The sequence below is a fragment of the Condylura cristata genome, unplaced genomic scaffold (genome assembly GCF_000260355.1).
Source record: "Condylura cristata isolate star-nosed mole 26May11 unplaced genomic scaffold, ConCri1.0 scaffold00024, whole genome shotgun sequence".
In the NCBI taxonomy this organism is placed as follows: domain Eukaryota; kingdom Metazoa; phylum Chordata; class Mammalia; order Eulipotyphla; family Talpidae; genus Condylura; species Condylura cristata.
The window spans coordinates 7,909,088-7,922,649 of record NW_004567125.1 but is presented as its reverse complement, the minus strand read 5'-3'; the positions used below and the strand labels follow the sequence as shown (position 1 = coordinate 7,922,649).

Sequence of the window (13,562 nt, the reverse complement as noted above, 5' to 3'; positions counted from 1 at the left end):
GAAAGCCCTGCCCTCCTCCCTCAAGCCCTGGACCTAACCTCACCAGTGGCTGCTCATGGGTATTTCATGGGACTCTTGTTCCCCATGAGCCTCAAACTCTTGGTCTGGGAGAGCCGGATGGTGGCTAACCGCTAATGTAGGTCTAGAGACTGGAGGCAGGGCCTAGTTCATCTTGCCCACCAAGCTCCTGGTAAACCAGCAAGCCCACCCCAGCCAGGGAGCAAGTGTAGCGTGACTCCCAAGGGACATGGCCCAAGGTCACATCGCTACTAAGCAGCTCTGAAATGGCTTTGCAGGGCCACTGTCATCACAATGGGCCCAGAAGGACTGGGTACAAATCCAGCCTGCCCTTCAGATCCAGCGGACATACTCAGAGCTCCCTGCTTTTCCACCCTGAGCTGTGCTTCCTTCAGCCAGAGAGATATTGATTTAGTTTTGAGGCCGGGTGATTTATAAATATGCATGAGGATCGGCGGTTATTTAACTGTGCTTTTTAATTCTCCTCGCGTCTCTGCCTCTTCCAGCAGGGTCTCTTAGTATGCACATCAGGCCCAGGGCAGCAGGCGCCCTCCCTCCCTGGGGGCAGTGGGCCCATCCACAGATCATGCAGGGGGTCTTGGGGTGTCATCCTTTGTCCAGATCTTATATATAAGCAGTAGGCCCAGAAGGTTCTTAAAGATCAACTTCACCAGCTCGCTCTTCCACAGATGGGAAACCAAGGCCCAGGAGGACAAAACTCTCACTCAGGGCCACCAGCAGATTAGGGCAGGCCCTCCAGCGCGCGAACAGAAGAGAGGGATGTGCTTCCTACCGCCGTGCACTTCCCAACAGATTCAGAACACAACATTGTCATCCCAGGCGTGCAGGGAAATAGCCGTTCACTGAGTGTGCACAGAACCTGGCAAAAGAAAGAAGTCCAGGCTTCAGAGAGGAGCTTTGGGGTAGTTGGGGGCAAGCAGACAGGCCCCACCCTGCCTAGATTTGCTGGTGGTCTCAAGGAGCCGCTCACCCAGTCTGGACTTCAGACCTCACCACATCTCAGGAACGCGTGGTTGACGCTCCCTGAGCTCTGCCCGCTCGCTCTGGCAGAACCCTTGGTGACCACGTGTGCTCTGGGACTCCCCTGCTGCAGCCCGCTCAGAGCCGGCTCAGGGCACTCTGGACAGCCAGGTACCCTGGTCCATCTAATTTCTGTGCAGCCAGCACCCCCGCCCAACTGTGGTCATGAGCAGACGTCACTAACCCCCTCCCTCAGCAAGTGAAATGTTTGTTTGGTCCATGATTGCGCCAGCACATCAGAGGAAGGTTCAGAACTTTTCCTTTTGAGATTCTTGTCAGTGTCTCAACAGTTTTCTCAGCTGTGAATCAAACAAGGCAACAAAATTTTAGCAGAAGATTATAGCCATTTTTCCCCTTTTTTTCCTCAAAGCTGTCATCTAGCAGCAGATTTCAGCAAAGTTGTTCCATCTCTCCCATCTGCTTGTCTTTAGTGGTGCCAGCCCCCTGGACGGGGCTCCTTCATGGTGGCATGGCATGAACACACCCTACGCCCACGCTGCTGGGGGGCAGGAGTCCTTGCATGTGTGCTCCAGGGCAGGGTGGCTGTGCAGCTGCTGAACCTGTTCAGGTCTCAGGAGGTCCCTGCCTCCAGACCTCAGGCTCCAAGAGCTCACGTTCTCTTAGCCATTTGGGTGCTCTGATTTCTAAGCCATCGGACAAATCCTGGATTAGTCAACATTAGTAATTATTATCCATTCATCCAAGAAACACTTATTCGACTTGTACTACGAGCCCGGCACAATCCTGGCAGTGCCACAGGGAACCTGATGGACAGCAGTCCTGTGCCTTTCGCTGGGGGGAGGCAGATGGCATGATGTCACAGAATGATGAGGACGAAGGATAATAGTCAGTGGTTTGGGGGAGGGAGCCACAGTGGTCTGCGCTGCCACTCCACCTCCCTAGCTTCTCAGCATGTCCTCGTGGAACACCCACCTGGCACTTGGCAGCAGGGTGTTGTGTCCCTTCACCAGACTGGCAGGATGGGGGGAAGCCCTGCAAACTTCTATGAACCCCCACTCCAGGAAGTTGGACACCTCAGCGAGCTGGCTAAGGCACCTCTGTGTCCTTCCTCTCTTTGCCTCCTTTTATGTTACCTGCTGCTCACACAGAGAAAGACCAGTCTCTTTGGTGGGAAGTGGAGAGGGGGTGAGGAGGAGAAGAGCAGGGCTCCAGAGCATTGTGAACCCCAAACATGACTGTCACACAGCCTGGCTCCACAGCCTTGACACTTGGGTCAGCCACTGCTGACGCATGGTAGCTTCACTGGGCATGCGTGAGAATGAAGGGTGAGGGCTCCCATGGTTCCCATGTCCTTGTGGGCCCAGGGAGGCCAAACGTAGGGCCAGTCTCCTCCTGCACCTGGCTAGGCAGCGCCTGGCTACGTGGTCTGCACTTACCCCAGGGCAGGTCAGACTCCTGGTCCGGGGAGTTCCCTCTCCTGGCCTGTTTCCCCCTCACTTCCTCCATTGGAAATTCTTCCTCACCAAAATGGTACTTCAGTGGGCTTGCTGAGCAGTGTGGAAGGTTCCTGTGACAGGCACCTACGGCAAACCCAGGCCCACAGGGGCCTCAGTAGTTCTAACACAGTTCCAAGCACTTCTACCCAAGTATGTCCTACAGAGGGGCCTTGCTTTGACCCCTCCAGGGTCTTCCCAGGCGGGCAGCCAGAGGCATTGCCCAGAGGCACTGGTGGCTGGCCACTGGACAGGACTGTGCTGCTACTCGGCAGTGTCAGTTCTGGTTTACAAGCTCAATGTGAAATAGACCTGAGTGAGGTAGAGTGGCCCTGCAGTGCTGAGCCATTTTAGGGAGTGTCATGGTGGGAAGCATAGCAGTGCATAATGTCAAGGGCAACCTACAGATTCAAGTGAACTTAGCTTGTCAGGGCTAGGTGGGCATACTCCTGGGGTACAGGCTATGCCAGCCTTCTGCTGCTCCTCACCACCAGGGTCCAGACAGCTGGGGGTCCTGGGCAGGTGGCGTAGGTGGAGTGCTATGCAGGGTCAGGGAGCAGGGTCTCTGCCCTCTGGAGGCCTGTGATTCCCTCCCTGCACTCACCTCGTGACAGGGCCCACCCTCCAGATAGCTCCCTCACACCAGCACTTTGCTTTCTTCCAGAGCTTTCTCCAGGGTCCATCTCCTTCAGCCTCCTCTTTCTTCAGACTCCACTGGCAGTTGCCATCGTGTGCATTAAGAGGAAGGGGGTGGTCTTAGCTCACCTGGCACCAGACTCAAGGCAACTGCAGTGTCCACACACTGCAAACAAACCCCTTTATTTGTTGCGCCCTTTGTTCCTTTGTCTTTTTCAAAATCAGCTTAATTGAGATGTCATTGACATGCCATGTAGCCCACTCATTTGAAGTATTTAATTCAGTGGTTTTCAGTATGTTCACAACCCTCACTTTACTCAGTTTTAGAATAGAGTATTTATATCACCTCAAAGAACCCCTGAACCCTGTAGCTATCCCCCCACATCTACGGCCTTAAGCAGCAACTCATCATCTCTCTATGCCTACCTGGTGGAGACGTTTTACGTGAAGGGAATCACAGTGTCCTTTGTGACACTCACTGAGCTTCTTGGGATCAGGGCTCATCGTGTGGGGGCACCTGGGGGTGTTTCATTCCTTTTTGTGCCTGTTTGTTTCCTGTTCATCCATTGAAAGACAGTTGGGTTGTTTCTGCTTTGGGTTGCTTCTGCTTTGGGGAGTTACAGATAACACTGACCATTTCTGCACAAGTTTCTGTGTGGACGTGCTTTGTTTCATTCAGACACATGCCAGTTTGGCAGCTCGGCATTGAATCATCCGAGTTAGTGATCCACAGCAGCCGCCCTGCCCCGACTCTGCATCCCCGGCGCGTCCACACTCGCTCCAGGGCGCGTCCACACTCGCTCGCCAGTACTTGCTGTTGTCTGACTTTTTCACTCCGGCCACCTTGGTGGGAGTAAAGTGATTTCTTGCTGTGATTTTGATTTCTTTTCCCCTAATAACATTAAGCATCTTTTCATGAGCTTATTGACCAGGGAGAAATAGTTCTTTTCCTTGGAGAAATACTCATTCAGATCTTTCCCCATGGTTGAATTAGGTTATTTAGTTTTTATTATTGAGTTGTGAGAGTTTGTCATATATCTTGGTTGTAAGCTCCTTGCCAGGTATGTGATGTGTAAATGCCTTCTCCCATTTTGGAGGGTGTCTTTTCACTTTCTCAGTAGTATCCTTTGAAGTACAAGGTTTTTCATTTGAAGAAATTATTTGTGTCTTCCTTTGTTCCTTGTTTTTAATGTCTTATCATCAACTCCATGGCCAAATCCAATGTCATGAGGTGTAAGAGTTGGGTAGTTTTAGAAAGCTTTTACATTTAGGGCCTGGGATTCCTGTTGAGTTCATGTTTGTATATGATCTGAGGGAATAATTCAACTTCCTCCCTTTGCTTGTGGACATTTAGTTCTCTCAGCAACGTTTGTTTAAAACAAGACTAGTTTTCCCGAGCACCCTTGTTGGGCCTAAGGAAACCATAGACTCATGGGTCTCTGGCTCAGTTCTGTTCCCTTGGGCTCTGAGCCTGGGCCGGCACCACACAGCCTTGACCATGTGGCCTCATAGCAAGTTCTCAGGTTTAGAGGTGTGAGCTCCTGCTTCGCTTTCCTTTCCCAGGTCATTTTGTCTCTTTTGAGCCCCCTGTGTTTTCACAAGTGAATTGTGGATTTTAGAACCAGTTAGTCCATTTCCACAAGGAAGTCACTGAGTTTGGATGGGCTTGAATTGAATACAAGGATGAGTTTGGGAGTGGTTTTTTTTTTTAAAGGTTTATTTATTTATGCATACAGAACTAGACTATAGGCCAGAGGTACAGGGGTAGGGGTGATTGGGTTCACCAGAGACAGACTGGGGAGCAGAACAAGGCATATGTACTAAAATACACTACTGAAGGGAGCAGTGGGTGCGTCAGGAGAGGTCTGCTGTGCCATGTGGGTCACCTCCCTGGCCCAGGATCGAACCCGTTGCGCCACCAGGGAGGACCCAGTGTTGTCATCTAACAGTGTACAGATCATAATCTGCAAGTGTTAGGTGCTTTACCAACTATTTCGGACTTTGATTTCCTTTGGCCATGTTTTCTTTCCTTTGTTTTGAAGTGTGCCTTGGTTTGACTCTCAGGCTGGAGCCAGAGAATGGCTGTCTGCCTGTGGGACACAGGCCATTTCTCCTTTCTCTCTGGCTTTCAGATTTCCCCAAAACTGGCCTCTCTGCCTGCCTGAGTGTTCGCCCTGTCCCCACAGCCCATCCCACCAGGGAGACCTGGATTCTCCTTCCAGTTTTTCTCCGCTGATTCTTTTCATCAGAAGTCAGCAAACTAGGGCCACCAGCCCAAATCCAGCCTGCTGCTTGTTCTAGTGAATAAAGCTTTGTTGGAACATAGCAATGCTCACTCATTTACGTACTATCTGTGGCTGTTCCCACATTACAATGGCAGAGATGACTAATTGCTACAGAGATTGTGGTCTACAGAGTCTAAATATTTACTCTCTATCCACTTATAGCAAAGGATTGCTGGCCCATCTTTAGCCATCTCCAGAAAACAGGAGTCTGGCATTGCCTGCTTGTCTCCAAGTGACCTGGGGAAGGGAGGTTGCAGAGAGACTGAGCCAGCCTGCTTGTCATAGCTTTGGGGCCCAGACCGTTGTTCCCTGGTCCTTACAATGTATTTCATCTAAGCATAGTTTTTATAGTAGGGATCAAGTGTCAGGGCTGGAACAGGGCATGCCCCAGAGCCGGGATTTTTGTGCCTTATTCCTAGTGTGCTGAGGTGTGATCCCTCAGCTGCTATAGCAACAGGAAGCCCCTGAATGGCCTGTCCAAGGGAAGGCATGTAACTCTTACCCCAGCCATAAACAAGACAAAGAGAGGATGAAGCTCACCAGTGTGGTCCTGTTGTCCATATGAACATGTGACAGCATGACCCCCTCAGCCTCTTCTTACCTTTAAGAGTGTCCAGAGATACTGGCCTGGGGCCACCCCGAGAACCTGCCACCTACTTGGCTGGAACCAGGATGCTCTTGGTGGCCCTAGGTGTGGGTCGTCATCTTGTGTCTGTGTGACTTACTCAGTAGTAAGTAGTATCAGTTACTGCTTCTTTTTTATAAATACCCCAAGACTTAGCCATTTAAAACAGCTGTCCTGTTTCTCCCTGGTGGGGGGAGTGGGGGTGATTCTAGCCTGGGCACTGAGCTGGGACCTGCTGGGCAGGACTCTGCCTAGGAGGAGGGGTGGCTGGAAGACCAGCCTCTCTCCCCGTGGCCTTACATCCCAGAGAGGCTTCCTGGGACCTGGGTGGACCAATTCAGCGCATCTCACGAGGGAAGCTTAGTGCACGGTGCTCAGACCCACATGCACCACACCAGCCTAGAGCAGTGTGGGGACACTTTGGGGCAGATGCTGGGACAGTGGATGCGGGCAGCTCCATCTGCGCTTGGATCTGTGGTTCAAAATGTTTCTCTTGCAGGTTCAGCCTCAGCTCAGTTTCTCTTACAGGGCTACCTTGTCCTCTGCCCTTTCTGTTGCCGCAGTGCAGGGCAAGCAAGTTACTTTTTCCTGGGCAGCATTTTCACCATATCTTGGGTTGGTTCTGGCAATAGGGCACCAAGACCAATGCCAGTCCTCAGGTAGAAGCAGAGCTGAGTCGCAGATGATATAGATTCTGCCCTTAGACTCAGAATTCACACCTGAACCTGGAGGACTGGCCTGGCTGGGGAGCCCTCACTGCTGTGTTGTTCATACGTGTGATCTGGTGCTGTCTGTGTAGACTGCTGCTCGGCAGGGCCTCACAGGGCACTGACGTGGGGATGGGCACCGAGGTGCTGCCTCCCCTCACAAGCCTGAGAGGATGGGGTAAAGCCCTGCTGAAAGGTGGTCCCTAATAATAGGGACCAGATGTGGCTGTGTGAGGACTCTGCACTGTCACCACAATTTTTCTGGAAGGTCGATTTTTTAAAAATCCGCACCACTCCTTTTAATGACTTCGAGACAGAGTGTGGTGAAAGGCCTGCCAAGGGCTGCATTTTAGGGTAGCAGAGTCTGGAGTTATTAAGAGTATCTGCTGATAGAATCTAAAAATGAGCACTTTTAAAAGATGTTCATCACAGTCTGCTTTACTCTTGATGTTAAGGAGACTGAGGATGCGTGTATGTTGAGTTCCCACAGAAGTTTGAGAATGGCTTGTTCTTTGTCTTCACTCCTCCAGGGGAGTGGAACAGCTGGCCCCACGTTGAGGAAGGACAGAAGCCCAGTGGGCATGCTGCCTCTGCAATCCCACCCTACCCCCTGCCCTGGAGAGGACAGGCAGTCACCCTGGAGGGCTCCTCTCCACCCCTCCTCCAGCATGGTCTTCAGTGTCAGGGCTGCCACCTGTTAGTCACGGGAGCCCAGTGCTGACCTGCTGTGTGGTCCTGCAGGGTGACTACGACCGGAGCAGGACCAAGGTGCTGCACCTGAGCATGAACCCAGCCAGCACGGCGAAGCGGCGCCTCGGTGAGGAGCGGGCGCGGCTGCAGGAGGAGTGCGAGCGGCTGCGGGATCTGGTGTGTGCCCTGGAGAGAGGCGGTCCCATGCCCGCCGACCTGGAGGCTGCTGCAGGGCTGTCGTCATCCAAGGAGGTGGCAGGTAAGTCCGCTCTTGTCCTTGACATCCGGTGTCCGGCTGCCGGGCAACTCGACCATTCCACCCTCAGTACTGTGCCAACAGTGGGGCCTTGGTCGAGCCTGGGACCAGGCATCCCCATAGTCTGCGCTGGGTCGAGGCTGGCCAACAGGGAGCAGCAGAAGGGACAGCAGCTGAACACCTCTCCAACCCCTAAAGCAAATGAGTATCATTTATCAGCTCGTGTGTCTCCTATTAATCCTGCGTAAACCCAGTGTTCCAGGGCAACAGGGCCATCTGTCACTGCCTGAGTACTTGAGGAATATGGGCCTTCTGGGGGAGTGGGCTCCTGGGAACTGCCTTTCCCATGCGCCTCACCCACAACGCAGCTCTGTGGGTCAGGCTCACAGCCCCTGGCATGTGTTTAGCCTCAAGAACCTCCTGTGTAGCAAAGGGCCATTAGAGTCTACTTACTCCTCACCAGAGAGTTGTACTGTTACCTTCTCCTGCCCTAGGACTGTGGACTCTGCTGGTGTCAGCCCTTTTTGGACCCACTTTTCTCAGAGTCACCACACAGTGGGATCCTGCAGAGGCTGGATCAGAGGGGTGCTTGTGGCCTCCCTCAGCTGCCCACTTGGGCTAGGGGCCTGGAGGAGGGACCCCCCTTTTGGTCCTCCCTCAGCATCCTGGAGCACAGCACCAGTGTCCCCAGCTCTGTGTCCAGTGACGACTGCTCACCTCCACTCTTGGTGAATTGGAGGACTTGGGGGTTACATTGCTGTTTTCTAGCATTTCCCATTGCTCTTTGTTTGGGGCCCTTTTCTGCCTCCTGCATGTGTTTGTCTCATCCCTGTGAAGACAGCACTCTTGCCAGCTATCGTTTGAGTTGGAAAGGACGTGTAGCTGCCACCATTGTCTCATCCTTGGCCAGGCCCAAGCCAGGACAGGCAGTTCTCTGCTGTTCTTTGCCAGGTGCCTCAGACACAAACACCTCTCTCCCTGCTGCTCTCACCATTACCCTCACTTAGAATGAGCCTTTTTCAAAGCCCTCACCGACAGTGGCCACCCCTTGCATGGAGTAGTGGCAGAAGACCCTCAACTCAGTGCCTGCATGCACAGAGTGCCGGGTTGGCTTGGTCTGAAGTGGGGGATTCGGGGCCAGCCAGACCTGTTGTGGGCCCAACTTTGTGCCTCTCATGCCTCAAAGCTACAGGATAATGAATGTAAAACAAATGCTTCTACAAGGGACATGGGCTTGAGCAGAGCCTGTACACACCAGGCACACAGAACTGCTCTCCGTTGGGCCTTGCATTGTTCTTAGTCTTGACACCAGGTGCCATGACCATGAGCCTGCAGTGGTCTCCGGGCTGTGACCCCAGATGTACAGATGTTAGTGGGATTTGGCCAGCTGCCCCTGAGCCCCTGGCATTTTTGCAATTGATTTCACTAGAATGGTTGCTTTTCCCAAGACCTCACGTGGCTTCTGAACAGTGAGGAGCTGTCACGCACACGTTTGCACACATACCCTTTCTTTCCTCGTGCCCAGCCTTCCCTCCTGAGGTTTTCAAAAGCAGGATTCTTTGTGACTCTTGTTAGATTCTGTCCCATGTCATGTAATTCAGAGCGTCACGACACAGTGAGAAGTGTGAGCAGTGGTGCCTGAACAGGACTGTCTCACCCTCTTTCCTGGGGTGCAGCAGAGTAGTGCCGCCACAGCCTGGGGCCTCTCCCCCTGCCTTCCAGGAGCCGAGTAGCTCTCCTAGCCCATCAGAGAGCGCCCTCGGTGTTCTCTCCACTGCCTCACTTTTTGCGTCTCAGCAGGAGCTGGGTAGCAGCCAAGTACATAGGAGATCCTGGATGCAGACAGTGTCTGCTTGGGCCTGCTCTGTGTCATGCTCAGGCCTTCACTCAGAACATTCACGCTAGCATTCACTCAGAGAGACACTGTGCCCGTTGGACTACTGTGTCAGCTACTAAGCACAGCTGGGGTTCTGCAACCAAACCTGCATTGTCGCAGAGACTGCCATTAGCTGTCCCTACATCTGGGGTGACTTGGTGGTCAACCAGCCAGTGTTCTTCTCTCCTTTAGGAAGCAGGGGAGGAAAGCCTCTTGCATGTTGGTTGCAGTGCTGTGATCCAAAGATCTGAATTCTTGCTCTTTCCACTTTTCCTTCTGGCCAGCTCTGGTTTTGATCTACCTACAAGTCCTCAACAAATTTTAAAAGCTAAAAATACAAACCTGGGATGTTTGGAGGTGACCTTTACTTTGTGAAAAGATTCATCGAGGGTCCCCTACCCTCATCTGATATGTCAGGTTTTCCATGAGCTTGACCATACAGCACCTATCTGATAGGCTGTGTTCTGTCTTGGCACAGTGACAGGTGCCCAAGACCTCCTTACTCGGGACTTACATCCAGGGAGAAGGAGCACTGAGAAGCTTCCAAAGGGACCCTGGAAAACAAGTCAGGCCTCCAGGCTGCCTGGAGGACAGGGAAGCTGAGCACGAACAGAGGCCTAGGCCTGATGGACTCACTGTGGTGGAGGGATGGCCACTTGGCCAAGTGCCTTTGTTGGAGATAAGGATGTCAAGGAGCAGACGAGGGCCATGAGACATAGACATCTACTCTGCCTCCTCCCTGAGGCCCCCTAAAAGCATAGGAAGAGTGTTGGGAAGTTTTGTTTCTGTCTTTCTTAAAGATTAAACACACAAAGAGAAAACACAACAGCAGACTTTGAAGTCTGGAAAGTCAGTGGAAGATTAGTTAAATGGTGAGCAGACTCAGGAAATCAGACCTCCAACATAGCAGCAGGAGAGCCCAGACTTACGTGGGCCCTGCCACAGAGCTCCCCAAAAGCCAGAGTTGGCAGCAACCAGCAATTGAAATGGAGGAGAGCTGGCTGAGAAGAGGTCACCGAAGCCCTCTAGAGAGGGTTGGCACAGCTCACCCAGCTAACTGCACAGAGTAATTGTGTCTCATCAGTGAAGATTTAAAATGGGAGACAAAACTGCATTTTCTTAGCATACTGATTCCCAAAGGGTGGTCGTGGCCTGGCAGCAGAACTCACTAGAAATGCACATTCTTAGGCTTAGAAACGCACATCTTAGACCCATTGGTTCAGAAGTCCTATGGGCCCACTGATGTTTGTGAACCCATGCTCTGGAGAGGGTGGGGGGAAGAACCCTGAATAGGGCACAGTTTAGGACAAGGACTCTGAACAGTTGGAAGATGAAGTAGACAGGTGCCGAGAACCGCTCACCACTCCTCCCTCCCTCTCCTTCCATTCATCTCCAAGGTACTCAGTCAGGGGTGACCTCCTGGCCAGTGACAGGCAGTCTGTCGGGCAACTGAACCCAGGAAGACCTGAAGGCGCTGGCATTGGAGACCACTTGCCAGACAGCTCGCCCAAGTAGCTCCATGGTGGAACCCACAGTTGACAGACTTGCCCTTCACAGAGCTTCCTCATGCCTGGTGGAAGCCACTCCTAGTTATAATGAGAGAGCAAGGCCATGTGATAGGTGGAAGGTGGAGTAAAGTAAACATAGAAAAACTGCAGTTTGCATGAAACAGACCATCAGAATGAAGAAAGCCTCCAAAGTATTGTACCATGGAGAGGGAGAAGGAAGGACATCTTAACAAACAAGACACTAAAAATTCTGTCAAAGAAAAAATAAGCTTTTGGAAGTTGAAAACATCAAGAGTTAAAATTTAAATAGAAGTCGTATGAGATAAAATTGAGAAAGTTTATCTGAAAGTAGAGCAAAAGAGCCATAAGATGGGAAATATGAGGAAGAGAAGAGGAATGACCAGAGGTCCAACACCTGATACTCTTGACTCCAGAAGTGAATGGAGGGGGCACCTCATGGAACAGGGGCGGGGGGTGTTCCAGGTTCTGGTGGATGCTTGGTCTTGTCAGTGGGTGACAGGGCACACAACCCTGTCTGCTGTGAAAATTCAAAGCATGGGACCAGGGGGAAAGACTCTGTAACCTTCCAGAGAGGAAAGAAATAGATCATTTGTCAGAAGATCTGCTGTCAGATGAGCTTATTCTTCTGAGCAGGAGCCCAGAAGTGAGAGCCGTGTCTCTCAAAGAACCTATGGCCCAGCCTGCAGCACTGGAGCTAAATCACATGTGAAGTAGGAAGTGGTGTGTTGCTCATGTTCAGATCTTGCCACTGTGTAGTTTTCTCCTGTAACTGGTTGAGGATGTGCTCAGTGAAACAAGGGAGATCGTCAGGAAAGAAGATGTAGACTACAGCAGGGGTACCACCTGGGGGAGGGGGCAGGCCCAGGGTGTGGCTGAGAGCAGCATGCAGCTGGACCCGGCTGGTCTAAGGCTTTTCCAGACAGGAGAAACTGTCTCAAGGCCCTGTGACCAGAGCTTGCTGTAGCTGCATGCCACGCATGGTGCTATAGATGCTGGGTGCCAGCTCCTCCCTGCTCCATGTGCCCGAGTCATGTCTCATGTTGTGTCTGCTGCCCCACAGAGAAGTCTGGGTGCTCTGACAGAGACAAGGAACAAAGAGTACGGCTGAGTTAGTAATGAGCACTTAGAAAATGAAGCACATGCAAACAAGCCACAGCTATTAGCACCAGAGAAAACAGGAAGTTTGGTAAGAAATAACGACAGTCTACCGTGGCCCACTCTGGCAAGCATTTCTGCCGTCACACTGGGCTGGGTCTGGATGTGAGCAGAATTCCAGCATGATGCATCCGGAGGACGCAATGGGGAGATGTTTGTGCTAAGGGGTGCCTCACGGGCCTCACATTCAGAAGTGGCGGTGCAGACCTGTCTCCAGGAGAAAGTAGTTTAGGCCAAGATAACTGACTAAAAGAGACCGTATCTTTGTCCCTGCAGAGGAAGGGGCCTGAGCATGGGAGACTGTCTTCCCTGACCAGAATTCCTCCACTGAGGCATTCAGGCGGGGGGCACCCAGGGAGGGCTCTTATGGAAGGGCGAGAGGAGCAGAGGCAGGTATTGTTCAGAAAGCACGAGGGCTAAGTTGGCCAGTGAGTGGAAGGGCATTCCAAGGCTGGCATGTGTTGGGCTAGACTCAGCACTGGATGCTGACCAAACGTGGTCAGTGGGAAAGGAGTTGGGCTCCCTTGTTCCCTCCTGGGAGCACCAGGTGCCAGGCATTGCCATGCCAGGGTGGGGACTCAGAAGGGGAAGTCAGGGATATGTAGAATAGTTGGGGCTCTCTTGGACCCCCAGGGGGCACATCCCAGTTGGAAACTGCAATATGATGATGCTTCTGTGTTGAGAAGGAGCTCTGAGCTTTGAGCTCTGAGAAGCCCTCTGGCTTTGTAGCTTACAGTCACCCCGAAACTTTTGTTGCAGAAAATCTGTGCAAATATCTGTGCATTGCATTCCACCAGGCCCTCTCCATGCTTGTTCCATTGCCCATGAAGCAACCAGACTGAAGGAAAGGAGGCCAGTTTGCCTGGCCATCCCCTCAGGTACCCAGTGCTGCCCAGAAGCACCAAGGTCACTTCCTCAGCTGGACAGCAGCCCCTCCCCTAGAGGGAACATGTCACAACAGCCAGACATCTTGTTGATGCTCTTAAGCACCAGGTAGACAGATGGCAGCCGTGCTGCCTTGGCTGAATGGCCCACTGGCTCACAGGCTGAGCGCAGTGACTAGGTGCCTGCCACTGCGGAGGCCGTGTTTGTTTATTTCTGCCTTGCACGGCTCAGAATTGTCAGCGCAGTCATGACTCAGCAAAACTTCCTTCCTCTGCAGCTCCTGTGCTGCCTCCAGTGCCTAGGGTGCTGTGCCTGTAGCTGGGAGCAGACAACTCTGATCTGTGACCTCCCCAGTTGCACTAGGCACTTGACCAGGGGTCTCCAAAGATACATCCTTAAGGTGAG

General features: G+C 52.4%; 1 protein-coding gene across 3 annotated transcripts in view; it reads left to right on the top strand.

Annotated features, from left to right (window-relative positions):
- The window catches only part of MAD1L1 (MAD1 mitotic arrest deficient-like 1 (yeast)), a 321,869-nt gene that overhangs the window by 229,663 nt on the left and 78,644 nt on the right, over positions 1-13,562 (top strand). For all 3 annotated transcript variants that reach the window (XM_012729276.1, XM_004688054.2, XM_012729277.1), the window contains one exon: positions 7,508-7,715. In XM_012729276.1, coding sequence (XP_012584730.1) covers positions 7,508-7,715 — 208 coding nt within the window. The remainder of the gene's footprint in view (positions 1-7,507; positions 7,716-13,562) is intronic.